We start from the raw sequence: 27,904 nt of genomic DNA on the forward strand, positions 1-27,904 counted from the left end.
GGGCTAACAGCATTACCACCTTCCATGTGAGATATTTTAAGTCCACAGTGGAAAGTGGTTCAAACAAATGTGATTTTAGGAATCCCAAAACTACATTGAGATCCCAAGGTGCCACTGGAGGCACAAAAGGAGGTTGTATATGCAGTACCCCCTTGACAAACGTCTGTACTTCAGGAACTGAAGCCAGTTCTTTTTGGAAGAAAATCGACAGGGCCGAAATTTGAACCTTAATGGACCCTAATTTTAGGCCCATAGACAATCCTGTTTGCAGGAAATGCAGGAAACGACCCAGTTGAAATTCCTCTGTAGGGGCCTTCCTGGCCTCGCACCACGCAACATATTTACGCCAAATACGGTGATAATGTTGTACAGTTACATCCTTCCTGGCTTTGATCAGGGTAGGGATGACTTCATCCGGAATGCCTTTTTTCTTCAGGATCCGGCGTTCAACCGCCATGCCGTCAAACGCAGCCGCGGTAAGTCTTGGAAGAGACAGGGTCCCTGCTGGAGCAGGTCCTTTCTTAGAGGTAGAGGCCACGGGTCCTCTGTGAGCATCTCTTGAAGTTCCGGGTACCAAGTCCTTCTTGGCCAATCCGGAGCCACGAGTATAGTCCTTACTCCTCTCCTTCTTATGATCCTCAGTACCTTGGGTATGAGAGGCAGAGGAGGGAACACATACACTGACTGGTACACCCATGGTGTTACCAGAGCGTCCACAGCTATTGCCTGAGGGTCCCTTGACCTGGCGCAATACCTGTCTAGTTTTTTGTTGAGGCGGGACGCCATCATGTCCACCTTTGGTTTTTCCCAACGGTTCACAATCATGTGGAAGACTTCTGGGTGAAGTCCCCACTCCCCCGGGTGGAGGTCGTGTCTGCTGAGGAATTCTGCTTCCCAGTTGTCCACTCCCGGAATGAACACTGCTGACAGTGCTATCACATGATTTTCTGCCCAGCGAAGAATCCTTGCAACTTCTGCCATTGCCCTCCTGCTTCTTGTGCCGCCCTGTCTGTTTACGTGGGCGACTGCCGTGATGTTGTCCGACTGGATCAGCACCGGCTGACCTTGAAGCAGAGGTCTTGCTAGGCTCAGAGCATTGTAGATGGCTCTTAGCTCCAGGATATTTATGTGAAGTGATGTCTCCAGGCTTGACCACAAGCCCTGGAAATTTCTTCCCTGTGTGACTGCTCCCCAGCCTCTCAGGCTGGCATCTGTGGTTACCAGGACCCAGTCCTGAATGCCGAATCTGCGGCCCTCTAGAAGATGAGCACTCTGCAACCACCACAGGAGAGACACTCTTGTCCTTGGAGACAAGACTATCCGCTGATGCATCTGAAGATGCGACCCGGACCATTTGTCTAGCAGATCCCACTGGAAGGTTCTTGCGTGGAATCTGCCGAATGGGATTGCTTCGTAAGAAGCCACCATTTTTCCCAGAACCCTTGTGCATTGATGCACTGAGACTTGGCCTGGTTTTAGGAGCTTTCTGACTAGTTCGGATAACTCCCTGGCTTTCTCCTCCGGGAGAAACACCTTTTTCTGGACTGTGTCCAGGATCATCCCTAGGAATAGAAGTCGTGTCGTCGGGATCAGCTGCGATTTTGGAAAATTGAGAATCCAACCGTGCTGGCGCAGCACTATCTGAGATAGTGCTACCCCGACTTCCAACTGTTCCCTGGATCTTGCCCTTATCAGGAGATCGTCCAAGTAAGGGATAACTAAAACTCCCTTCCTTCGAAGGAGTATCATCATTTCGGCCATTACCTTGGTAAAGACCCGGGGTGCCGTGGACAATCCAAACGGCAGCGTCTGAAACTGATAGTGACAGTTCTGTACCACAAACCTGAGGTACCCTTGGTGAGAAGGGTAAATTGGGACGTGTAGGTAAGCATCTTTGATGTCCAGAGACACCATATAGTCCCCTTCTTCCAGGTTTGCAATCACTGCTCTGAGTGACTCCATATTGAATTTGAACCTTTGTATGTAAGTGTTCAAGGATTTTAGGTTTAAAATTGGTCTTACCGAGCCGTCCGGCTTCGGTACCACAAATAGTGTGGAATAGTACCCCTTTCCCTGTTGTAGGAGGGGTACCTTGATTATCACCTGCTGGGAATACAGCTTGTGAATGGCTTCCAATACTGCCTCCCTGTCTGAGGGAGACGTCGGTAAAGCAGACTTTAAAAAACGGCGAGGGGGAGACGTCTCGAATTCCAATTTGTACCCCTGAGATACCACCTGAAGGATCCAGGGGACCACTTGCGAGTGGGCCCACTGCGCACTGAACTTCTTGAGACGGGCCCCCACCGTGTCTGAGTCCGCTTGTAAAGCCCCAGCGTCATGCTGAGGACTTTGCGGAGGCGGGAGAGGGCTTTTGTTCCTGGGAACTGGCTGTTTGTTGCAGCCTTTTTCCTCTCCCTCTGCCACGGGGCAGAAATGAGGCGCCTTTTGCCCGCTTGCCCTTATGGGGCCGAAAGGACTGCGCCTGATAGTATGGCGTATTCTTAGGTTGAGAAGCTACCTGGGGTAAAAATGTGGATTTTCCAGCAGTTGCTGTGGCTACCAGGTCTGATAGACCTACCCCAAATAACTCCTCCCCCTTATAAGGCAATACTTCCATGTGCCTTTTAGAATCCGCATCACCTGACCACTGCCGCGTCCATAAACCTCTTCTTGCAGAAATGGACAGCGCGCTAACTCTTGATGCCAGTCGGCAAATATCCCTCTGTGCATCACGCATATATAGAAATGCATCCTTCAAATGCTCTACAGTCAATAATATACTGTCCCTATCAAGGGTATCGATATTTTCAGTCAGGGAATCCGACCACGCCAGGCCCGCACTGCACATCCAGGCTGAGGCTATTGCTGGTCGCAGTATAACACCCGTGTGAGAGTATATACATTTTAGGATATTCTCCAGCTTTCTATCGGCAGGTTCCTTAAGGGCGGCCGTATCAGGAGAGGGTAGTGCTACCTGTTTAGACAAGCGTGTGAGCGCTTTATCCACCCTTGGGGGTGTTTCCCAACGTGCCCTATCCTCTGGCGGGAAAGGGTACGATGCCAATAACCTTTTAGGAATTATCAGTTTTTTATCGGGGGAAACCCACGCCTCATCACACACTTCATTTAATTCCTTGGATACAGGAAAAACTACAGGCAGTTTTTTCTCCCCAAACATAATACCCTTCTTAGTGGTACTTGTATTATCAGATATATGCAATACATTTTTCATTGCTTCAATCATGTAACGTGTGGCCCTAGTGGAAGTCACGTTTGTCTCCTCATCATCGACACTGGAGTCAGTATCCGTGTCTGTGTCTGCCATTTGAGGTAACGGGCGTTTTAAAGCCCCTGATGGCGTTTGAGACCCTTGGACAGGCACAAGCTGATTTGCCGGCTGTCTCATGTCGTCAACTGTCTGTCGTAAGGAGCTGACACTGTCACGCAGTTCCTTCCACAAGCTCATCCACTCAGGGGTCGACTCCCCAGGGGGTGACAACTGTATAATAGGCAATTGCTCCGCTTCCATCTCATTTTCCTCCTCAAACATGTCGACACAATCGTACAGACACACCGCACACACACAGGGAATGCTCTGATAGAGGACAGGACCCCACTAGCCCTTTGGGGAGACAGAGGGAGAGTATGCCAGCACACACCAGAGCGCTATATATATACAGGAATACCACTATCAAGTGTGCTTTTCCTTATATAGCTGCTGTTTATATAAAACTGCGCCAAATTAGTGCCCCCCCCTCTCTTTTTTACCCTTTTCTGTAGTGCAGGACTGCAGGGGAGAGTCAGGGAGATGTCCTTCCAGCGGAGCTGAGATGGAAAATGGCGCCCGTGTGCTGAGGAGATAGGCTCCGCCCCCTTCTCGGCGGCCTTTTCTCACGCTTTTTTGGTAATTCTGACAGGGGTTAAAATACACCCATATAGCCCTGGGGGTTATATGTGGTGTATTTATGCCAGCCAAGGTGTTTTACATTGCTGCTCAGGGCGCCCCCCCCTAGCGCCCTGCACCCTCAGTGACCGGAGTGTGAAGTGTGCCTGAGTAACAATGGCGCACAGCTGCAGTGCTGTGCGCTACCTTGTTGAAGACTGATGTCTTCTGCCGCCAATTTTTCCGGACCTTTTCTTGCTTCTGGCTCTGTAAGGGGGCCGGCGGCGCGGCTCCGGGACCGAGCTCCGAGGCTGGGCCTGTGTTCGGTCCCTCTGGAGCTAATGGTGTCCAGTAGCCTAAGAAGCCCAATCCACTCTGCACGCAGGTGAGTTCGCTTCTTCTCCCCTTAGTCCCTCGAAGCAGTGAGCCTGTTGCCAGCAGGTCTCACTGAAAATAAAAAACCTAAACTTAAACTTTTCACTAAGAAGCTCAGGAGAGCCACCTAGTGTGCACCCTTCTCGGCCGGGCACAAAAATCTAACTGAGGCTTGGAGGAGGGTCATAGGGGGAGGAGCCAGTGCACACCAGGTAGTCCTAAAGCTTTTACTTTTGTGCCCAGTCTCCTGCGGAGCCGCTATTCCCCATGGTCCTTACGGAGTTCCCAGCATCCACTAGGACGTCAGAGAAAGGCTAATGCTGTTCTGAAATTCAGGTGTATTGCGTGCCGGCAGCCACTAGATGGCGCCCAACGGAGCAATTCAAGTGTTGCTCCGTTTGGGTGCACACAGCCACCGCTGCTGACATTACTGTTATGTTGTTTTGTCATTTTGACGGGCTGGTAACTAGTCACATTATAACTGCACAGTAAACTAAGATAATAATTGGTTAATGAGCAGAAATCATTCCTCACCTTACTGAGAGATAAGACCTAGCCAAGAACAATACTGAGAGAATACACCTAACTAATCATTATGATGAGATCATGGCTAAATAATCAGCATACTAAACCCAGCTAAGTACAATAAAGAGATTGCACGTATATATGGTCACACTGAGAGGAAACACCTAGATATTTACTGTGTGAAGTCATACCTTACTGAAAAATCCCACTGTACCTGGCTAATAACTATAATGAGCTCATCAGAATGCTCAAACATCACACACAGCTAATGACTATATTAAAAAATCAATTCTAGCAAAGTACTGTACTAATCACCAAAGAGATAATACTTGTACTCTACTGAGAGACGCCACCTAGTGTAGCTAATTACTAGATTGAGACATCACCTAGGTATGTACTATCACTACTCTGAGAGATCATACTATACCTGACTAGTCTCTATACAAACCTACTCAGGGCCATCTTAACGTATAGGCACACTGGGCAGCTGCCCAGTGTCCCACAATTCTAGGGGCCTTCCAGCAGGGGTGGGTGGTGGTCACACAATTAGAGCAGCGAGGCTACCTGTCTCCCAGGGGGAAATTTACTAAAGGTTGATTTTAACCAATGTAAAAATCAATTAAAACTGATCTTAAACGATGGGCCTAATTCAGATGTGGTTGGAGTTGCGCCTTGTGCCACATAGTATTGATGTCCGGTACGTTACACATTTGCAGGACCCATTCTGCCCATGCGTGAAATGGGTCCTGCGACACAGGACGGCAGCAGACTGTCCGTGATTGACAGTCTGCTGCCATCTGGAGAACGGGAAGGGACAGTACGGCCTTCATTTGTGAAAACGGAGGCGTGTTACTACCATTTAGCGGGTAAGAAAAGAGGTCAGGGATTTCCGTCGTTAGACAGAGATTTCCTGGCCTCTATGACGGGCGGCTTGTGTGGCACCATGCGTGCTGCAAGCCGCCCGATGGTGACTGAGTGATCCAATGCTGCGTCCTAGATTGGATCACTACTGCAGCAGGAGGCGTCTGCTTGTAATAGACGCCGAATGTTGCATCACCATACAGCACTATCAACCACCATATCTGAATTAGGACCAATGTTGGATTTCAGGGGCTGACAAACACATTTGTGAATAGGCGATTTTATTATATCTGTTTTTAAATATCAATAAATGTGTGTTTTGGCCCTGGAAGTACAACATTGATTTTGATAGATTTTCATAGAGTTTAAATAATCCAAAATCGATTAAAATCAACCTATAGTAAATTTCCGCGCACCATCCTTCAGCCAGACAGTGAATGGCTGTCAGCATGCTGATTGGTGGATGGCTGCAGCTGTGCAGACAGTGTGGAGAGATGGAGCAGGACCATAGGAGGGGCATGTTATTATTTTTTGTAATTGGTTAAGGGCCCCAGTCCACTGCTTCACCCTAGGCCTACAATGCTGTTATGATAGCCCTGAAACTACTGGAACTGCTAACAATATTTAATCCCTATTGTGAAAGATCAAAATAAATTAAATGTTATATGCCAAGATCACACCTAGATAGCCATTAAACAGTGAGATCATGTCTGGCTAAGCACTTTTGTAAGAGATATGTTTTTGCTAATTTACTACAATTTTGAGAGACTTGTAACTAGCTAATCAAGATAGAAAACTTTGAGATAGTATCTACTGGGGCATGAAGAGCCCACCAGGGAATGTCGTGGTAGAGGTCCAAGCTAAAGGGCTGTGACGAGCCCCCAGAAGAGATGTAGCCAGTCACTACATAAAGACTTGGGCAATTATTACTGAGAACATGCCAAGAACAAAGCCCCTTTATAAACGAGGGTACAGGAATGAGTCAGGACCACCCACTTTGATTAGCAGGAAAACTAATCTTGGTGCAGTTTCCACAGAAACAAACCAAGCACCCAAGTTCATTACTGAACCTGCTTCACCAAGTTACTGACTCTTTAGTAGAGGAACAATGTATAATTTGAGTTCATGATCTGGAACCTGACCCCACCTGACTGAGGAGGGGGTGGTACCCTCAGGTAGAGTGATCTGTACAGTACACCTGTAGGCCAGTCTGACACTGGAGAGATACGACCTAGCTAATCAGTAAACTAAGAGATCAGAGCTTGGTAATCACTAAATTGAGACATCAGCCTAGCTAATCAATATATTGAGAGTTCAAACCTAGCTCTAACAGTGATACTGAATGATCACACTTAGCAATTGACTATACTTAAAGATCACACCAAGATAATCACTATATTGTATAAGTACTGTTTTTTTATAAAGATGTTTTTTAAATATATTCTAAGATATACATCTGAAACACATTGTGACACATTGGGGTATATTTACTAAGGTCCCGATTTTGACCGAGATGCCGTTTTTTCATCAAAGTGTCATCTCGGTAATTTACTAAGCAATAATCACGGCAGTGATGAGGGCATTCGTAATTTTTTGGAAGTCCAACAAAAAAATTACGAATGAATACACCATCGGTCAAAACGCGGCTGTTTAACTATGAATCTCGGTAATTTACTAAGAAGTGCAAAGCAAAAAAAAACCAAACACTGCCGTGAAAAATTACAACTCGTAAAAAAGTGCTTAAAAAAAACAGACCTGCTTTTTTTTACCGTGATTGTATAGGCATGCACGGATCCATGAGATCCGTGCATGTATATCAGTGGGAAGGGGTGGGAAAGTGTTTATTTTCTAAAAAAAAATTGCGTGGGTTCCCCCCTCCTAAGCATAACCAGCCTCGGGCTCTTTGAGCCGATCCTGGTTGCAGAAATATGGGGGGAAAAATGACAGGGGTTCCCCCATATTTAAGCAACCAGCATCGGGCTCTGCGCCTGGTCCTGGTTCCAAAAATACGGGGGACAAAAAGAGTAGGGGTCCCCCGTATTTTTAAAACCAGCACCGGGCTCCACTAGCTGGACAGATAATGCCACAGCCGGGGGTCACTTTTATATAGTGCCCTGCGGCCGTGGCATCAAAAATCCAACTAGTCACCCCTGGCCGGGGTACCCTGGGGGAGTGGGGACCCCTTCAATCAAGGGGTGCCCCCCCCAGCCACCCAAGGGCCAGGGGTGAAGCCCGAGGCTGTCCCCCCCCATCCAATGGGCTGCGGATGGGGGGGCTGATAGCCTTTGTTGTAAATGAAAAGATATTGTTTTTAGTAGCAGTACTACAAGTCTCAGCAAGCCTCCCCCGCATGCTGGTACTTGGAGAACCACAAGTACCAGCATGCGGCGGAAAAACGGGCCCGCTGGTACCTGTAGTACTATTACTAAAAAAATACCCAAATAAACACAAGACACACACACCGTGAAAGTAAAGATTTATTACATACATCCACACAAACATACATACATACTTACCTTATGTTCACACGAGGGTCTGTCCTCTTCTCCAGTAGAATCCAAGGGGTACCTGTTGAATAAATTCTACTCACCAGATCCCGGGTCCCAGGGTCCTCGGGGCAACCATTTGTAATCCAGGTACTTGAAAAAAATAACAAAACGGAAAGCCGAGCCACGAACTGAAAGGGGCCCCATGTTTTCACATGGGACTCCTTTCCCCGAATGCCAGAAACCCACTCTGACTGATGTCAAAGTGGGTTTCTTCAGCCAATCAGGGAGCGCTACGTTGTAGCACCCTCCTGATCGGCTGTGTGCTCCTGTACTGTCTGACAGGCGGCACACGGCAGTGTTACAATGTAGCGCCTATGCGCTCCATTGTAACCAATGGTGGGAACTTTCTGCTCAGCGGTGACGTCACTTTAGGTCAACCGCAGGGCAGAAAGTTCCCACCATTGGTTACAATGGAGCGCATAGGCGCTACATTGTAACACTGCCGTGTGCCGCCTGTCAGACAGTACAGGAGCACACAGCCGATCAGGAGGGTGCTACAACGTAGCGCTCCCTGATTGGCTGAAGAAACCCACTTAGACATCAGTCAGAGTGGGTTTCTGGCATTCGGGGAAAGGAGTCCCATGTGAAAACATGGGGCACCTTTCAGTTCGTGGCTCGGCTTTCCGTTTTGTTATTTTATTCAAGTACCTGGATTACAAATGGTTGCCCCGAGGACCCTGGGACCCGGGATCTGGTGAGTAGAATTTATTCAACAGGTACCCCTTGGATTCTACTGGAGAAGAGGACAGACCCTCGTGTGAACATAAGGTAAGTATGTATGTATGTTTGTGTGCATGTATGTAATAAATCTTTACTTTCACGGTGTGTGTGTCTTGTCTTTTTTTGGGTATTTTTTTAGTAGTAGTACTACAGGTACCAGCGGGCCCGTTTTTTCCGCCGCATGCTGGTACTTGTGGTTCTCCAAGTACCAGCATGCGGGGGAGGCTTGCTGGGCCTTGTAGTACTGCTACTAAAAACAATATATTTTCATTATCACAAAAGGCTATCAGCCCCCCCATCTGCAGCCCATTGGATGGGGGGGGGGACAGCCTCGGGCTTCACCCCTGGCCCTTGGGTGGCTGGGGGGGGGACCCCTTGATTGAAGGGGTCCCCACTCCCCCAGGGTACCCCGGCCAGGGGTGACTAGTTGGATATTTGATGCCACGGCCGCAGGGCACTATATAAAAGTGACCCCCGGCTGTGGCATTATCTGTCCAGCTAGTAGAGCCCGGTGCTGGTTTTAAAAATACGGGGGACCCCTACTCTTTTTGTCCCTCGTATTTTTGGAACCAGGACCAGGCGCAGAGCCCGATGCTGGTTGCTTAAATATGGGGGAACCCCTGTCAATTTTTTCCCCATATTTCTGCAACCAGGATCGGCTCAAAGAGCCCGAGGCTGGTTATGCTTAGGAGGGGGGACCCCACGCAATTTTTTTTGGGGATTTTACAGTGTTTAATTTAAAAAAAAAAAAAAAAATGAACCCCAGCACGGATCACACAGATCCGGCCGAGATTCATTGTAAAAAAGTCGGCAGTGTTTTGCTAATCACTGCCGTAAAAAACAGAAAAAAAAAACGAATGACATCGACATCGGAAAACCCGAAAAGGCTAAATACGGCAGCTTAGTAAATTAGACGTAATCAATTCAAAAAGTTGCAATTTTACACTGTCGATGTCATTCGTGATTGAACTTTGACCTGAAACGGGAAAATACGAATCTTAGTAAATTTACCCCATTGTATTTATCTGTACGCAGGGCAGTGTCACCAAATTGTATCTGCAGTGCTGAAGATGAAGGAGATTCAAAGATAGAATATCTTCACCTGGAAAACAATTATATCAACACAAGAGAAATATCGCCCTACGCATTCTCCTGCATCCGCTCCTATTCCAGTGTCATTCTTAAACCACAGAAGGTCAAGTAACAGTGTCACTAGACTTCCGCACTGCTGGATACTTCACAACTTTTATAAATTAGACTACGGATTCTGTGGAGATACTGTAATTACTATCCAGCTATGCATTGCTACCCTACAAAGGCCGGATGATACATTCAATTGTTCGGGGGGTTGGGTCAGAGATATATTCTACTTGCATAGCAGATCTTTTGCGGCATTTATTGCATTCGCATTGGAAAAATAATTCCCACTGAAATATTGTCCTCAAAAAGTCTTAAGCACAATATCTGTTTCCTAGATTACAGGGAAAGTCTAATTTTCACATTCCAAACCTACTATGTCTATGTGCACACGTTAGATTTACTGGTCAGTGTGGGATCATAAATGAGAACTATTACTTATATACTGGTGCCAATAACATTACATTACACTCTAAAATTTCTAGCTTGTGATTGCTACATGTTTCCTACTGCTTTGGACACAAATGTTACACCACCAAAGCCACTAATTAAGTACTGTTTTCAAACTTTCTTTTATTACAGTTTTTAGAATTCTATTTTGAGGTATTTCACATTTTTGTGATTTATTATTTGTCTTGTGCCCTCACCTAAACGTGTAAGACTATGCTATGCGTCTTCTCTATCTTGCTAGACTAGGTATAGACTGCTGTGGTCTAATTTGTTTAAAACAAATCACTTTTATTTAGTTATTATGTGAAAACTCAAGTAATTAAAAATTCTGCAATCAAACAGTCTTTGACCCTGCCTAAAGTCACCTTCGCCCCCAAAAATTATCAAGTACACCTGGGATATGGGTAGGTAATTTCTACTTATTAAACACGTAGGGGTACATTTACTAAGATGGAAGTTCTATTTAAAATGGGATGTTGCCCATAGCAACCAAACAGATTCCAGGTATTATCTTCTTGAAGGTGCTAGATGAATGAGAAGTAGAATCTGATTGGTTGCTATGGGCAACATCCCATCTTAACTAGAACTCCCATCTTAGTAAATTTACTCCATAGTTACCTACTCTCCCAGGAGTTGCAGGAAACTCACGTTATTGGGATAATCCTGCGCAATCCCGGAAGAGTGGGCACCCATCCTGCCTGCTTCCTAGTGAAGTGGGCAGGGTAGGGGGATAATGCCAGGAATCGCCGTTCGTATGGAGTAGGCAGGGCTAAAGTGTTGTGAAACATGGTCCTTTTAGCATCACCCCTTCCTCAAGGACCCGTGATTCGCGGGATTTACCGTGACAGGGCCTAATGAAGTAGAAGTCCGGACCTGCCTCCCTCAGCTGCTTCTCCTCTCCAGTCTTCTCCAACAGAGGAGTACTTAAAAGTAAGTAAGTATGATTAAACAACACATGTAAAATGTGGTGTAACAGAAGTGATGTCGTCCTTTGCCCTTTACATATATGGGGGTAAATTTACTACTGTTTTGTAGCGTCTTCCCAGCCGGTGCTTCTTTGGCAGTTTCAATTACTGGATTTAAAGGAGCGATGTCTGAAGTTAAATGAAGTTCAATGGTTATAAAAAGGTAATGCATGGGGCTGATAGGAACATTGAAAACATGTCCATGATTAGATACTATCAGTGTTTCTCTAACGTCCTAGTGGATGCTGGGAACTCCGTAAGGACCATGGGGAATAGCGGGCTCCGAAGGAGGCTGGGCACTCTAGAAAGATTTATGACTACCTGGTGTGCACTGGCTCCTCCCACTATGACCCTCCTCCAAGCCTCAGTTAGATTTCGTGCCCGGCCGAGGTTGGATGCACACTAGGGGCTCTCCTGAGCCCTTAGAAAGAAAGTATAGATTTAGGTTTTTTATTTTCAGTGAGACCTGCTGGCAACAGGCTCACTGCAGCGAGGGACTAAGGGGAGAAGAAGCGAACTCGCCTGCTTGCAGCCGGATTGGGCTTCTTAGGCTACTGGACACCATTAGCTCCAGAGGGATCGACCGCAGGCCCAGTCCTTGGTGTTCGGTCCCGGAGCCGCGCCGCCGTCCCCCTTACAGAGCCAGAAGCAAGAAGAGGTCCGGAAAAACGGCGGCAGAAGACATCAGTCTTCACCAAGGTAGCGCACAGCACTGCAGCTGTGCGCCATTGCTCTTCATGCACACCACACACTCCGGTCACTGATGGGTGCAGGGCGCTGGGGGGGGGGGGGCGCCCTGAGAAGCAATATAAACACCTTGGCTGGCAAAAATACATCACATATAACCCCCAGGGCTATATGGATGTATATTAACCCCTGCCAGATTCCATAAAAATGCGGGAGAAAAGTCCGCGAAAAAGGGGCGGAGCCTATCTCCTCAGCACACTGGCGCCATTTTTCCCTCACAGCTCCGTTGGAGGGAAGCTCCCTGGCTCTCCCCTGCAGTCTACACTACAGAACAGGGTTAAAACAGAGAGGGGGGGCACTAAATTTAGGCGCAGTATAAATTATATAAAAGCAGCTACAGTATAGGGGACATAACTCAGTTAGTCCCTGCATTATATAGCGCTCTGGTGTGTGCTGGCATACTCTCACTCTGTCCCCCCAAAGGGCTTTTGTGGGTCCTGTCCTCATTGGAGCATTCCTTGTGTGTGTGCGGTGTGTCGGTACGGCTGTGTCGACATGTTTGATGAGGAGACTTATGTGGAGGCGGAGCAGATGCCGATAAATGAGATGTCGCCCCTGTGGGCCGACACCAGAGTGGATGGATAGGTGGAAGGTATTAACCGACAGTGTCAACTCCTTACATAAAAGGCTGGATGACGTAACAGCTATGGGACAGCCGGCTTCTCAGCCCGCGCCTGCCCAGACGTCTCAAAGGCCATCAACGCTCCCTCAGATGGCAGACACAGATGTCGACACGGAGTCTGACTCCAGTGTCGACGAGGTTGAGACATATACACAATCCACTAGGAACATCCGTTACATGATCCCGGCAATATAAAATGTGTTACACACTTCTGACATTAACCCAAGTACCACTAAAAACAAAGGGTTTTATGTGTGGGGAGAAAAAGCAGGCAGTGTTTTGTTCCCCCATCAAATGAGTGAATGAAGTGTGAAAAAGCGTGGGTTTTCCCGATAAGAAACTGGTAATTTCTAACAAGTTACTGATGGCGTACCCTTTCCCGCCAGAGGATAAGTTACGCTGGGAGATATCCCCTAGGGTGGATAAGGCGCTCACACGTTTGTCAAGGTGGCACTGCCGTCTTAGGATACGGCCACTTTGAAGGTACCTGCTGATAAATAGCAGGAGGCTATCCTGAAGTCTGTAATTACACACTCAGGTACTAGACTGAGACCTGCAGACTGCTGCAGCGTGGTCTGTACCCCTTTCAAACAGGGATACTATTTTGCGAACATAAGACGTCGTCTTATATATGAGGGATGCACAGAGGAATATTTTGCCGGCTGGCATCCTGAATTATTGCAATGTCCATTCTGTCAGGAGGGTATTGGAGACCCGACACTGGACAGGTGATGCTGACTTTAAAAGGCACATAGAGCCTTATAAGGGTAAGGAATTGGTTGGGGATGGTCTCTGGGACCTCGTATCCACAGCAACAGCTGGGATGAAAATATTTTACCTCAGGATTCCTCACAGCCTAAGAAACGCACTGTATTATCAGGTACAGTCTTTTCGGCTTCAAAAAAGCAGGCGGGTCAAACGAGGGAAGAGGGAAAAAGCTGCACCAGCAGCCAGTTCCCAGAATCAAAATTCTTCCCCTGCTTCCTCTGAGTCCACCGCATGACGCGGGGGCTCCACAGGCGTAGCCAGGTACGGTGGGGGGCCGCCTCAAAAATTTCAGCGATCAGTGGGCTCGCTCACAGGTGGATCCCTGGATTCTTCAAGTAGTATCTCAGGGGTACAAGCTGGAAGTCGAGGCGTCTCCCCCCCGCCGTTTACTCAAATCTGCCTTGCCGACAACTCCCTCAGGCAGGGAGGCTGTGCTAGAGGCAATTCACAAGCTGTATTCCCAGCAGGTGATAGTCAAGGTGCCCCTACTTCAACAAGGACGGGGTTACTATTCCACACTGTTTGTGGTACCGAAACCAGCCGGTTCGGTGAGACCCATTTTAAAATGGAAATCCTTGAACACTTACATAACAAAGTTCAAGATGGAATCGCTCAGGGCGGTTATTGCAAGCCTGGACGAGGGGGATTACATGGTATCCCTGGACATCAAGGATGCTTACCTGCATGTCCCTATTTACCTTCCTCACCAGGAGTACCTCAGATTGTGGTACAGGATTGCCATTACCAATTCCAGACACTACCGTTTGGACTGTGCACGGCACCGAGGGTGTTTACCAAGGTAATGGCAGAAATGATGATACTCCTTCAAAAAAAAAAAAAAAAAGGGAGTTTTTATTTATCCCATACTTGGACGATCTCCTTATAAAGGCAAGGTCCAGGGAGCAGTTACTGGTCGGAGTAGCACTATCTTAGGAGGTGCTACAACAGCATGGCTGGATTCTGAACATTCCAAAGTCACAGCTGGTTCCTTCCACTCGCTTACTGTTCCTGGGGATGATTTTGGACACAGAACAGAAAAAAAGTGTTTCTCCCGCAGGAGAAAGCCAAGGAGCTGTCATCTCTAGTCAGAGACCTCCTAAAACCAAAAAGGGTATCGGTGCATCGTTGCACACGAGTCCTGGGAAAAATGGTGGCTTCATACGAAGCAATTCCATTTGGCAGGTTCCATGCGAGGACCTTCCAGTGAGACCTCTTAGATAAGTGGTCGGGATCGCATCTTCAAATGCATCAAATGATAACCCTGTCTCCAAGGACCAGGGTGTCTCTACTGTGGTGGACGCAGGGTGCTCATCTTCTAGAGGGCCGCAGTTTCGGCATACAGGACTGGGTCCTGGTGACCACGGATGCCAGCCTTCAAGGCTGGGGAGCAGTCACACAGGGAAGAAACTTCCAGGGCCTATGGTCAAGTCAGGAGACTTCCCTACATATAAATTCTGGAACTGAGGGCCATTTACAATGCCCTAAGTCAGGCAAGACCCCTGCTTCAAAACCAGCCGGTACTGATACAGTCAGACAACATCACGGCAGTCGCCCATGTGACCCGACAGGGCGGCACAAGAAGCAGGATGGCAATGGCAGGAGCCACAAGGATTCTCCGATGGGCGGAAAATCACGTACTAGCACGGTCAGCAGTGTTCATTCCGGGAGTGGACAACTGGGAAGCAGACTTCCTCAGCAGACACGACCTACACCCGGGAGAGTGGGGACTTCATCCAGAAGTCTTCCTGCTGTTGGTAAACCGTTGGGAAAGGCCACAGGTGGACATGATGGCGTCCCGCCTCATCAAAAAGCTAAAGAGATATTGCGCCAGGTCAAGGGACCCTCAGGCGATAGCTGTGGACGCTCTAGTGACACCGTGGGTGTACCAGTCGGTTTATGTGTTCCCTACTCTGCCTCTCATACCAAAGGTACTGAGAATAATAAGATGGCGAGGAGTAAGAACGATACTCGTGGTTCCGGATTGGCCAAGAAGGGCTTGGTACCCGGAACTTCAGGAAATTATATCAGAGGACCCATGGCCTCTGCCGCTCAGACAGGACCTGCTTCAGCAGGGGCCCTGTCTGTTCCAAGACTTACCGCGGCTGCGTTTGACGGCATGGCGATTGAGCGCCGGATCCTGAAGGAAAAGGGTATTCCGGAAGAAGTCATTCCTGCGCTTATTAAAGCCAGGAAAGATGTTACGGCAAAGCATTATCACCGCATGTGGCGGAAATATGTTGCATGGTGCGAGGCCAAAAAGGCCCCAACAGAGGAATTTCCACTAGGTCGATTTCTACATTTCCTGCAAGCAGGAGTGAATATGGGCCTGAGTCTAGGCTCCATTAAAGTACAGATCTCGGCTCTGTCGATTTTCTTTCAAAAAGAATTAGCTTCAGTACCTGAAGTTCAGACATTGTGAAAGGAGTGCTGCATATTCAGCCCCCGTTTGTGCCCCCTGTGGCACCTGGGGATCTCAACGTGGTGTTGAGTTTTCTTAAAATCACATTGGTTTGAGCCACTAAAAACCGTGGATCTAAAATATCTCACGTGGAAAGTGGTCATGTTATTGGCCTTGGCTTCAGCCAGGCGAGTGTCAGAATTGGCGGCTTTATCATGTAAAAGCCCTTATCTGATTTTCCATATGGATAGGGCAGAATTGAGGACTCGTCCCCAATTTCTTCCTAAGGTGGTGTCAGCGTTTCACCTGAACCAACCTATTGTGGTGCCGGCGGCTACTAGTGAATTGGAGGACTCCAAGTTGCTAGACGTTGTCAGGGCCCTGAAAATATATGTTTCCAGGACGGCTGGAGTCAGAAACTCTGACTCGCTGTTTATCCTGTATGCACCCAACAAGCTGGGTGCTCCTGCTTCTAAGCAGTCTATTGCTCGCTGGATTTGTAGTACAATTCAGCTTGCACATTCTGTGGCAGGCATACCACAGCCAAAATCTGTAAATGCCCATTCCACAAGGAAGGTGGGCTCATCTTGGGCGGCTGCCCGAGGGGTCTCGGCTTTACAACTTTGCCGAGCAGCTACTTGGTCAGGGGCAAACACGTTTGCAAAATTCTACAAATTTGATACCCTGGCTGAGGAGGACCTGGAGTTCTCTCATTCGGTGCTACAGGGTCATCCGCACTCTCCCGCCCGTTTGGGAGCTTTGGTATAATCCCCATGGTCCTTACGGAGTTCCCAGCATCCACTAGGACGTCAGAGAAAATAAGAATTTACTCACCGGTAATTCTATTTCTCGTAGTCCGTAGTGGATGCTGGGCGCCCATCCCAAGTGCGGATTGTCTGCAATACTTGTAAATAGTTATTGTTAACTAAAGGGTTATTGTTGAGCCATCTGTTGAGAGGCTCAGTTGTTTTCATACTGTCAAACTGGATATAGTATCACGAGTTGTACGGTGTGATTGGTGTGGCTGGTAAGAGTCTTACCCGGGATTCTAAATCCTTCCTTATTATGTCTGCTCGTCCGGGCACAGTGTCCTAACTGAGGCTTGGAGGAGGGTCATAGTGGGAGGAGCCAGTGCACACCAGGTAGTCATAAATCTTTCTAGAGTGCCCAGCCTCCTTCGGAGCCCGCTATTCCCCATGGTCCTTACGGAGTTCCCAGCATCCACTACGGACTACGAGAAATAGAATTACCGGTGAGTAAATTCTTATTTTTTATGCAGTGGTAGTCATGGGCACTGGGTATATTCATTTTATTTTGTTATTGGACTAGCACAGCCATTGAACTATAGAAGACTATATGAATTGCTAAAGGCATAGTATGTACATTATTTAACTGTTGCTATGGGGCTTTATCTGGCTACAAGCTAATATTGGTCATCGAAGTCACCAGGACAGGGATCTATCTCCAACCAAACATCCGCTCTGGCTTCATGCAGGTAAAAGCAACACCAAACTAAAGATTCAGACTCGGTGAACTGGAGTGTGGATTTTGTACCAATTTTTATTCACTGATGTTGGTCTCATTTTGTAATGTTGTTGTTTTTTCAGAACTAGGCGCATTTCTGAAGTTGCATGCACTCAAGGGGGTAAATTTACTAAGGTGGGAGTTTTTGAGAACTGGTGATGTTGCTCATAGCAACCAATCAGATTCTACTTAACATTTATCTAGCTGCTTCTAGAAGATAATAGATAGAATCTGATTGGTTGCTATGGGCAATATCACCAGTTCTAAAATACTCCCACCTTAGTAAATTTACCCCAAGGACTATCCCTAATCTGACCAGATCATCCCACTGGAAGATGCACAAGTTTACTTTCTTGCACAATACATGCTATCAAATTTCCATGTCAAGCTTATGAATTATTTTCCGAAAAACTCAGAATATGTAGGGGGGGTTTATGAGTGAATTAGTTGTAAAATATGTATTTAACCTTATTCAAAATGATTTTAGTATAAAAAAAAAAAAAGTTCCCCCCAAACATCGGTCACCAATATCGGAACACCGCGGCTTTCATTATGAAAGCAGGGACAGTTGCCAGATCTACAGGGGGGCTTGGAGGGTTCATTTAGGGGCCGATTCACTTCACTGATAGTTGAATAGCGCCGGGAGTTTGCTCCCGGCGCTATTCAATACAGCGACGAGTGACCCTCAATTGTCGGGAATTCTTCTCTCATCCCCAGGGGATGAGAGAAGAAACACGACAAAAGTGCTGCCGCGTGGCCGGCGCGAGGCTGATTCTGTCGGGAATCAGCATCGCACCGGGGAGTTAAGTCGGAGAATGCCCGTTCTCCCGACAATTCAACCTGTTTAGTCGGCGAGAACGGGCCATCGTCGACTTAACTGGAGCTGAATTGAATAGCATCGGGAGCTAATTCCCGGCGCTATTCAACTGTTGCTGAATTGAATCGACCCCTTACACTTCCCCAGCGGCTGCTATTGTCTGCAGCAGCTGGGTGGGGTGTCCTGCCGTGCTGACCTATCAGCAGTGGTCGGCAGCACGGCAAACACTGGGGGAGGGTGCAGGGAGGCAGAGGGATCTTCCGGTCCCTCCGACAGCAGCAACGGAGGGAAGTTTTTCTTCCCTGCCGCTGCAAACACTCTCTATCTGACTGGTCGCATCCTGTGCAACCAGGTCAGATAAGACACTTGCTGGTATGGTCGCATCTGATGCAACCATGCCAGGCAAATGGTGAAATGGGTGCATTTGTACAAAACAAGTTCAAATGCCATTTGTACTGCTGGAGGAGCAGTTTTGTGTTTTAATAAATGACCCCTTCAACAACAGGTCAGGGGGGTAATTCAGATCTGATCACTGCTGTGCGTTTTTGCATAGCGGGCAATCAGGACGCAAAAGCGCATGCACTGCAATGCGCATGGGCGTCGGACAACAACAATGGGGATCGCCGGTCAGCGATGGCATAGTGCAAAAAATCCATTCACATGGGTGTTTGCAAGGTGATTGACAGGAGGAAGCCGTTTGTGGGTGGTAACTGACCGTTTACTGGGAGTGTTCAGGAAAACGCAGGCGTTCCCAAGCGTTTTAAGGGAGGGTGTCGGACGTCAGCTCCGGCCCCTACCAGCTTCATTCAATTGCACTTGAAGAGTAAGTCCTGGGCTGCACAGAGACTGCACACACAGAATTTTAGCAGCTCGGCGTACACATAGCATTGCATACTTGCACGGCGAAAATACACTCCCACTGTAGGCTGCGACTTTCTTAACGCAGGACAGCAAAAAAACGCAGCCCAGTGATCAGATCTGAATTACCCCCACGGTTCTTTAATGGGCTGTTTACATAATAGTCCATCATATCTGGTTAGCAATGATCCTGATTACATTTCAATGAAAACAATGATAATATCTGTATAGCAGCAAACCACATTTTTTTCCTATAAGAAAAGTTTCTATTACTTTAACACTTATTACTGTCAACAGCCACACAAAAGAGAAAGTGTGTCATGAAAAACTTTCCAAAGGTGCATACATATCGCAGGAAAATATAGTGCATATCGGACTGTGTGTATACAGATTGCGATGCCATTGCGCAATCCCGCGGCATTAGACTGTGCAGGCAGCCCAACATTGACTCTATCGGTGCCAGGCTCCGGCCACATCACATAGTCAATGGGGCTAATTCAGACCTGATCGGTGCTGTGCACAGCAGCGATCAGGCCTGAACTGCGCATGCCAGACAGCCGACGGCTGTCTTTAGCTAGCGATCGCCTCTGCCTGATTGACAGGCAAAGGTGGTCACTGGGCAGGAGGGGGCGCGGTTTGGCCAACGCAGGCGTGGCCGGACCGTGCTTGGGGCGGGCCGGCGTGATGTCACACGCAGCTGCGGTGACCTGGGCAGCGATGAGCAGCTCCTGTGCGCTGGCCGGCAGCTACTCCTGAAGTACAAAAGCATCGCCGCTGTGTGATTGCTTTGTACTTCTGCGACAGGGCAGGGACTGACATGCGAAGATGGGCGTCCCCCCGCATGTCAGTGTGACTGATCGTAGCTGTGCTAAAAACAGCTAAGATTAACTCTGATTCACCCCCAATGTTGGGTGCTATGCACATCGCACCATGTGTACACACCTTTACACAGGTATGTTTATACCGGTCCATCGAGAGTTCAGGCAGGCCTGGGTACTGGAGGGGGCGTGACAAAACTGGGAGGTGTAGCCATGCCGCATCCTAAGAATAAAAAAACAAAAAAGCATAGTGCCGCTCACTTGCCACCTGAAATACCTCTTCTCTGCTCACCACCGCTGTGGCCCTGTCTGTATAGCAGCACGGCGGCATATCGGGCAGTGAGAGAGAGAGCATTGCTTATGAGCAGCAGCAGCAGCAAATTCCTCTCTCACTGCCCGATGTGCCACTTTGGCTGTGCTGCTACACACACACTGCCACAGCGGTAGTGGGTATAGTGGAGAAGTGTTACTGGGGGGAGCGCCAACCTGGGCCTCATCACCTAGGCCTGGGTAATTAGTACACACTGCTCCCCTTCTCGTCACCCCTCTGTCTATACAGATGTATCCTCCTACATCCTTGCTGCAGTCACGTTAAACAGCCCTTCTAGTCATGCCATGCCGTGACCTGGTAGCACCGAGCGTCTTTATATGCGACTTTTTCAGTTTTAATGCATCTAAGTCACATTGCTATAGAAATAGGATGCTCACGATTATGCTGATTAAAATGATATGCGGCATTCTTTTTGTGACTGCGACTGTATCTGCATACAAAATGCTGTTACATTGTTTTCCTGGAAATCACTGTAATGTAGCATTTCGTATGCAGATATAGTCACAATTGCACGCAGAATATAGACATGCCACATATCATTTTAATCAGCATAAGCTGCTTGTGTGTCCTAGTCACAAAGTGAGTAAGACACATTTTCGGCAAAAAAATACACCAAACGTTAGCAGAGCTGAACAGGAGCTGACTCACGCTAGGCATCTCCTGCTGCATGGTGTAATAAGGCAACATGTATGAGGACACATCTGTATATGATTATTATTGTTACTATTAGGTATATAACACCAAAACATCACTCAAATCAGTCGCTATCACACAAATACGTGGCAAAACTCTCCCCTGGTATAAATAGTAACAAAAGCTATGAGCCAGCTATGCTAACCACACCGCAACCCTACAGACCCCAATCACTAAACAACAATTCTAACAAACAAATGGATGGGTTTGTGATAAATAATAATTATAAAGAAAAAGTTAAAAAAAGTTGTACTATTCATTAGAATAATGGCATTACTTTCAGAGAGCAAAGACACAACATCGACTAACAAAGTAAAGATGCTATCTTTCAGTTAAGGATTAGCACTTCCCTTTACCATTGGTAGTGTCTCGCCAAAGAATCTGTTCTAACATTTCTGCACACTGAAAGAATACCCACGCATAAATAATCTAGCCAATAAACACTTGGGTATTTTATTTCTACTGGACCAAAAATTCAAGAGTCAGAATGGAAAAATCATCTTGGTGGACAAGTAAAATATGGAACCCTTGGGTAAGTCAGTGGATTCTTTACTTAATACCAGATTCACAGTTCTGTAAAAATAAACACTCAGAGGAAAATGAGAAACTGGTTTTCTGGAAATGGAAAACAACATCTGCATCATCTCTTGCAAAGCAGTTTTTTCAGCCTATACATAAATATGCAAAAATGTGGTGACGGAGCATGTCTGAGAGTTTGATACAGGAAATAACATGTCATACATTTATAGCTTACTCTTTAAACAATTTTAAATTGTACCTATCATAAGATAAAATTCTAGTAATAAGAAATGTCATTTATCCATTTTCCTCTTTAGGTAAATTTGACTACAGTTAAAGGGGATGCGTTTGGCATCCCAGCCATTGTGACCACTCAAGAGACCAGCGCTGGGTCATTGAAAGCCGACATCCCGAAGGTAAGTATCTGTAATGGTATTAGCGTTAGGGCGGGGTGTTGTGGGGGGTAGGGTTAGCATTAGGGGCGCGGTTAGCCCTAGCCGCCACTCCCCAAAATGTAGCCCCAGCCGCCACTCCCCCTAGATTTAGCTCTAGCTGCTACCAGAGGAGGATTAAGGGGGTTAGCCTACTTACCCCCGAAACGTGCTGGGATTCTCGGGGTTCGGGATGCCACTTCCGAATGCCGGGATATTGTATCACACCCAGCTAGAGTACCCGTAATGTTTATCTCTTATCTCCAAGAAAAGTAGGTGGGGCTAGTACAACGTGTGACCAATAATATCACCAGAATGTTCACAGAAACATAGAGGAAGTCAGGAGATGAGATGTGCTGACCTCGTGATTATGTGAGAGCCAAGCTGGGAGCAGAGCCGGCCCTAACCAATATGATGCCCTAGGCAAGATTTTAGCCGGTGCCCCCTAGCCCCACCGCTAGTTCTGCCTCTGAACCTGCACCCCTTTCCCAGCACCATCACCCCAATCCCCCCCAACCCCCCCCCCCCCCCCCCCCCCATAGCAGTCTTTTTTTTTTTTTTTTTTACTACCCCCTGTAATTTAAATAAGAACAGTGTGCACATTCGGCGCACAGCCCAAAAAGGTATGTGTTTTTGCTGGCAAGGGGCAATAGTACCCTCAATTCAAATTATGCCTCACAGTAGTGCAACTTTATTCACAATTTATCATACGATAGTGTCCCTTATTCACATTACATCACACAGTAGTACCACTTTACCTTATATACGTTACTCATCACAGTGGTGCCCCTCATTCACATAACATCATACTGAATTGCTCCTTATTCACATTACACCACACCATATTGCTCTTTATTCTCATTACACTACACCATATTGCTCCGTATTCACATTACATCACACCATATTGCTCTTTATTCACATTAGACCACACAGTAGTGCCCTTTCTATACATTACACCACATAGTACAGCACCTTATACACATAATGCCACACATTGGTAATGCCTTTATACATATAATACCACACAGTAATGCCCCTTACACATATGACACACATTATTAATGTCCTTATAAACATAATGTGCCTTACACATTATGCCAACCTTAATTATACACTTATTTCCCTTACACATATGCCACACATTGTTAATGCCCTTATACACATAATGACACACATAATGTCCCTTACACATATGCCGCACATTATTAGTGCCCTTATACACATAATGACACATATAGTGCCCTTTACACATTATTAATGCCTTTATAGACATAATGACACATATACTTCCTGGCGTGAGTCAACTGGCAGCTCTGCTAATGTCGGGTGCTTATTTTTTATGAAAATGCATCTTATTTGCATTGCTATTCGGCTAGGATGCGCAAGCAGCTTCTATTGATTAAAATGATATTCGGCATGCCTATATACTGTGTGTCTGACTGTGTCTGTTTCTGCATACAAAATGCTACACACAGAATATAGGCAAGCTGCATATCATTTTAATCAGCAGAAGCTGCTTGTGCCCCTAGGCAGACCAGATGCCCTAGGCAATTGCCTAGTTTGCCTATGCCTAGGGCCGGCTCTGGCTGGGAGTGACATGATGAGACTTACTTAAACTTGGAAAAATAAGCACCAAAAGCAGAGGTGAAACCGTAACATAAAAAAAGCAATACATGCAATTCAAAATAAACACACGATACATCAATTCAAAGTAAACATGCATCCGTATGAATATACAGTGTGTTTGAAACAGATCATTATGCAGTTTCACACTGAAGACAGCTTTCATGGTTAACTTGATTATGACGAATGGTGTGTTTCTGTTTAAAAAAACAAGCACAAAGAATATAGTGATCATCATGAGGTGACTTAAAAACGAATGCAGGGACATCAGAGTACCTGATGTAGGGATGAACGACTATAGGCCATAATTATGTCCACATTGTGTTGCATGTATTTCATGCGGTGCATCCAAGCCTCCATTTATACACTGTGTTTGATAGCCGCCTTCATTATCATCATCAAGGAGCACTTGCACCAGCCTATACTTGGAGCAAATAATACACCTGGAAACAGGTATATTTACGCTTTCATCCAACTCTGCATACCCTGATATTCTGCCGACATCAGGGATGGAACTACTGGCTCTGCAGCCAATGCACTGCACCATGGGGGTAATTCTGAGTTCATCGCAGCAGCAAGTTTATTAGCAATTAGGCAAAACCATGTGCACTGCAGGGGGGGCATATATAACATTTGCAGAGAGAGTTAGATTTGGGTGGGTTATTTTATTTCTGTGCAGGGTAAATACTGGCTGCTTTATTTTTACACTGCAAATTAGATTGCAGATTGAACACACCACAGCCAAATCTAACTCTCTCTGCACATGTTATATCTGCCCCCCCTGCAGTGCACATGGTTTTGCCCAACTACTAACAAAATTCCTGCTGCGATCAACTTGGAATTACCCCCCATGACCGCAGTGATAAAAGGGCCAGCAGCTGGACAGCCCCAGCTTATGATTCTCTGATGCTTTGGACTGTACTGCAATGAAGTGCCCAGCAATTACCACAAAGATAGCTTTTGAGTGTTGTGCCTGGCTCCGATATCCCTTGATTTCTCTCCTCTCTGCCCTCCTGTCACTCGTGGCAGTATCAGTACCTGACAATGGTGTGAATGTGATGTCATCACAAAGCAATGTTACCTAATGATGCCTTGCTAAAGGAAGAGCTAATCTGCCAAGACAGAGAGGATCATGAGAAGTACAGAGTAGGTGGCGGGCAATGAACAATGACAGACAAATAGTAGAGTGTTGGGAGTACACTAACGGCCATACATGGAGGGAAAACACTATAGGAAAATATAGATGGGTGGCACCGTTCTGGAAATATAGAGAAGGGGTTGGCAAAGTACATTAATGGCAAAACATATTTTGTGAATCCCTCTAGAGTGGCCTATTCCTACGTCCCAGGTCAGTGTTGGATTACAGCAACAGCCTGAGACTGACAAGATGCTTCTATGTAATACACCCGGCAAGGTGAGGGATAAATTGCAGCTGTTCCAATGAGAGGTAGGATGATTTTATTTAAGAAATGAAAATATTATACTATTTTCTTTTTATCATATTTTCGAAAGGGTATTTCTGTCAGTTATGTGCAGGGCCAGATTAACAATGGGGTGGATGGATCTACAGATCCAGGCCTCCACAAAAAATAGGCCCATTATCATAACAGCATGATGATCACCAGCCACCAGCTGGCCACACAGTCGGCCATGAATCATATGTATTACATTGGATTTTTATTTCCCACACAAAATGATGCAATTTTTGTGTTTTTAAATATTAAGGGAGACATTGGGGCTGATAGTGTACAAGGTCTACATGGCACTGGCCACATCCACACAGCACTGGTCACATCCCCTCTGCTTCTCATAACAGAACCTTGAACATTTTCAGCCCCAGGCCCATGAGGCCCTTAAGTCAACCCTGGTTAGAATCAGAATCAGCTTTATTGGCCAGGTGTACTCATGTACACTAGGAATTTTTTGTGGTACAATGCATTGCCAAGCAACAACATGAAGGGAGAAAAACGTAGCATACATTACATACAAAAGGGAGAAAAACGTAGCATACATTACACGTATGAGTTCATACTGCACATTGCAACTGTACGATAGACTCGACATATTAGACATATTAGACATGCAAAACAAAAAACGAGGGCTGCTTGGCCGAGCAGCACTGAGGCAGCCATCCGCGGCGCCATCTTGAACTCAAAAAATATAATACAACCGATTTAAGTAATACATCAAAAGATAAACCACACAGACATAAAAAAAACATTGAGCACACAGAAAGCATAATGCATGATTGGTGTACTGTAGGCATTTTGGGTAATAACCTCCAGGGGTTGTGTATTCCACCCTCACAAGGTACCAGGTGCGGCAGCCATGTAGTAGGATTGCCCAGGGTGGAATAGTCCACCCTTAGAAGAGATAACACAAAATGGGGAGATTGCAGAGTCCTAAAGTTCAGAGTAGGGTTCCAACAAAACCGTCAGGTCTATTTATTTCTCATCCCATCCACAAGCGCACCAGATAAGGCAGCCATGTTGGGCACACTACGAAGGTTTCACAGTGGGAAATGAGCCATACAAGGGCCAAATGCATCTATGGGAAAACTGACACGTGTGTAGGAGTATGCTATACCCTGTATGGAAAGATCCAAATGAAGCACACCCTGCCCACGGAGGAACCATCCGAGGCAGCCATGAGGGGCGCACTGCATAGGTTGCTGCTGGAAGGGTGTGCAATCAATGGAGGTAAACATTACAGGAATAGCACACAGTGGGGTGGAAGTACGCTGTAAAAAGAAAAAGAATCGAAAAACACATTTGCAGGAAAACTGTACTAACATTATTTTGAATAAATTATAAATGTCCTGGTCTCATGAGAGCAGTGCCGGGTGGGTGTGAGAATGTGGGGAGCACACTAATGTGCAATGGAAATGACCCAGCAAAGTCTGGTCCTGGTGCGCACACCCCTCAGTTCCCTGTGTTATGTGGTAACATAGTAACATAACTGATGAGGTTGAAAAAAGCCTAGTTCAACCTGTATTATAAAATTTTACTTAATTTAAATGTTGTATCCTTGGATATTTCTTTCAGTTAGGAATTTATCTAATCCATTTTTAAACTTATTGAGTGAGTCTACCATAACGACCTTCTCTGGCAGAGAATTCCAAATCCTTACTGCTCTTACTGTGAAGAACACTTTCCTCCTTTGTGTATGAATTGTTTTCTCTTCTAACCTCAGGGGGTGTCCACATGTCCTGTGTAGCCTTTTTTTTGATAAACAGATCGTCTGATAAATCCTTGTATTGTCCCTTAATGTATTTAGAAATATTAATAATGTCCCCTCTCCGCCGCCTCTTTTCCAGTGTAAACATATCTATCTGTTAGGATCTCCTGCTCTGTGCTGCCACGTCGCCATGGCAACCGGGAGGCAAGTGTTAGCGAAGTAACCTGAGCGCAGCTGATACTCCGGTCCGGGTTTTTACTGTGTAGTGGTTACAGGCTCTGTGCACGGCAGGGAATCCGGCGCTGGTTTTGTGCTCACAGTCTGTGAGGTCTGAGTGGGGCGTGGACAGCACCTGCTATATAAACCATCCTCTCAGGCTAGGCAAATGCTGCTGAATCTTTGTTTGTTAGTCAGTTCCAGAGAGTTAGCTAGTACTGTGTGACTTTGTATTTACTTGTTGCTTACTGCGAATAGGCCTTGGGATTCGGTACTTCATTCTGCCAATCCGGACCTAGCAGTAAGACTGGAGTCAGTTGTTTGACCTGCTGGGGTTCTTTTGCTATTCTGTGAACCCAGCAGGTTTGCGGCTGTACTCTCAGACCTGCTTGCTTAATCCTCCCTCACTGTGCAGGGCGTCCAGGTGTCAGTTTAGTGGCAGTAAGCTGAACCTGTGCCCTGCAAGTGGGGGTTAGGATTGTGGATACTCTCCTTGTGTCTATATTTCTATCTCTGACCAAGGAGTTTATTCCCACACCCGTTGGTAACCCTTTGGGGTTTTTTCTGTTGCTCTTAGCAACATCATTTCAGTTGCTCCACATGTGAAATCACTACACATCGCTTCATTGTCCGCTCTATTCCATCTGAGCATTCCTGACACTAGGGAGACACCCAATTCCTGAGCCTTTGGGCTTCTCCGTTCACTTTGTGTTTATTAGTTATTCCATCACCTCCTGTGTATGTTATGTTATACTGTCTGTGAGTTCGTTTGCTTCGCTTCCCTCTCTGTTCATACACCGGTATACTCCTGTTAGCACTGGTGTGCGTAACATATTCAGCAGCCTTAATCCTGTTGAAATTTTGTGGGAATATGGAGCATACCCCTCAAAATAC

General features: G+C 46.5%; 2 protein-coding genes across 7 annotated transcripts in view; one reads left to right on the forward strand and one right to left on the reverse strand.

Annotated features, from left to right (window-relative positions):
* The window catches only part of ECM2 (extracellular matrix protein 2), an 83,470-nt gene extending 72,631 nt beyond the window's left edge, over window positions 1-10,839 (forward strand). For all 3 annotated transcript variants that reach the window (XM_063940705.1, XM_063940707.1, XM_063940706.1), the window contains exon 11: window positions 9,949-10,839. In XM_063940705.1, the coding sequence (XP_063796775.1) occupies window positions 9,949-10,117 (169 nt within the window). In that variant the 3' untranslated portion in view covers window positions 10,118-10,839. The remainder of the gene's footprint in view (window positions 1-9,948) is intronic.
* CENPP (centromere protein P) overlaps window positions 1-27,904 on the reverse strand; it is a 748,246-nt gene that overhangs the window by 209,028 nt on the left and 511,314 nt on the right. The window lies entirely within an intron of this gene.

This window comes from Pseudophryne corroboree, chromosome 9 (genome assembly GCF_028390025.1).
Source record: "Pseudophryne corroboree isolate aPseCor3 chromosome 9, aPseCor3.hap2, whole genome shotgun sequence".
Classification (NCBI taxonomy): Eukaryota; Metazoa; Chordata; class Amphibia; order Anura; family Myobatrachidae; genus Pseudophryne; species Pseudophryne corroboree.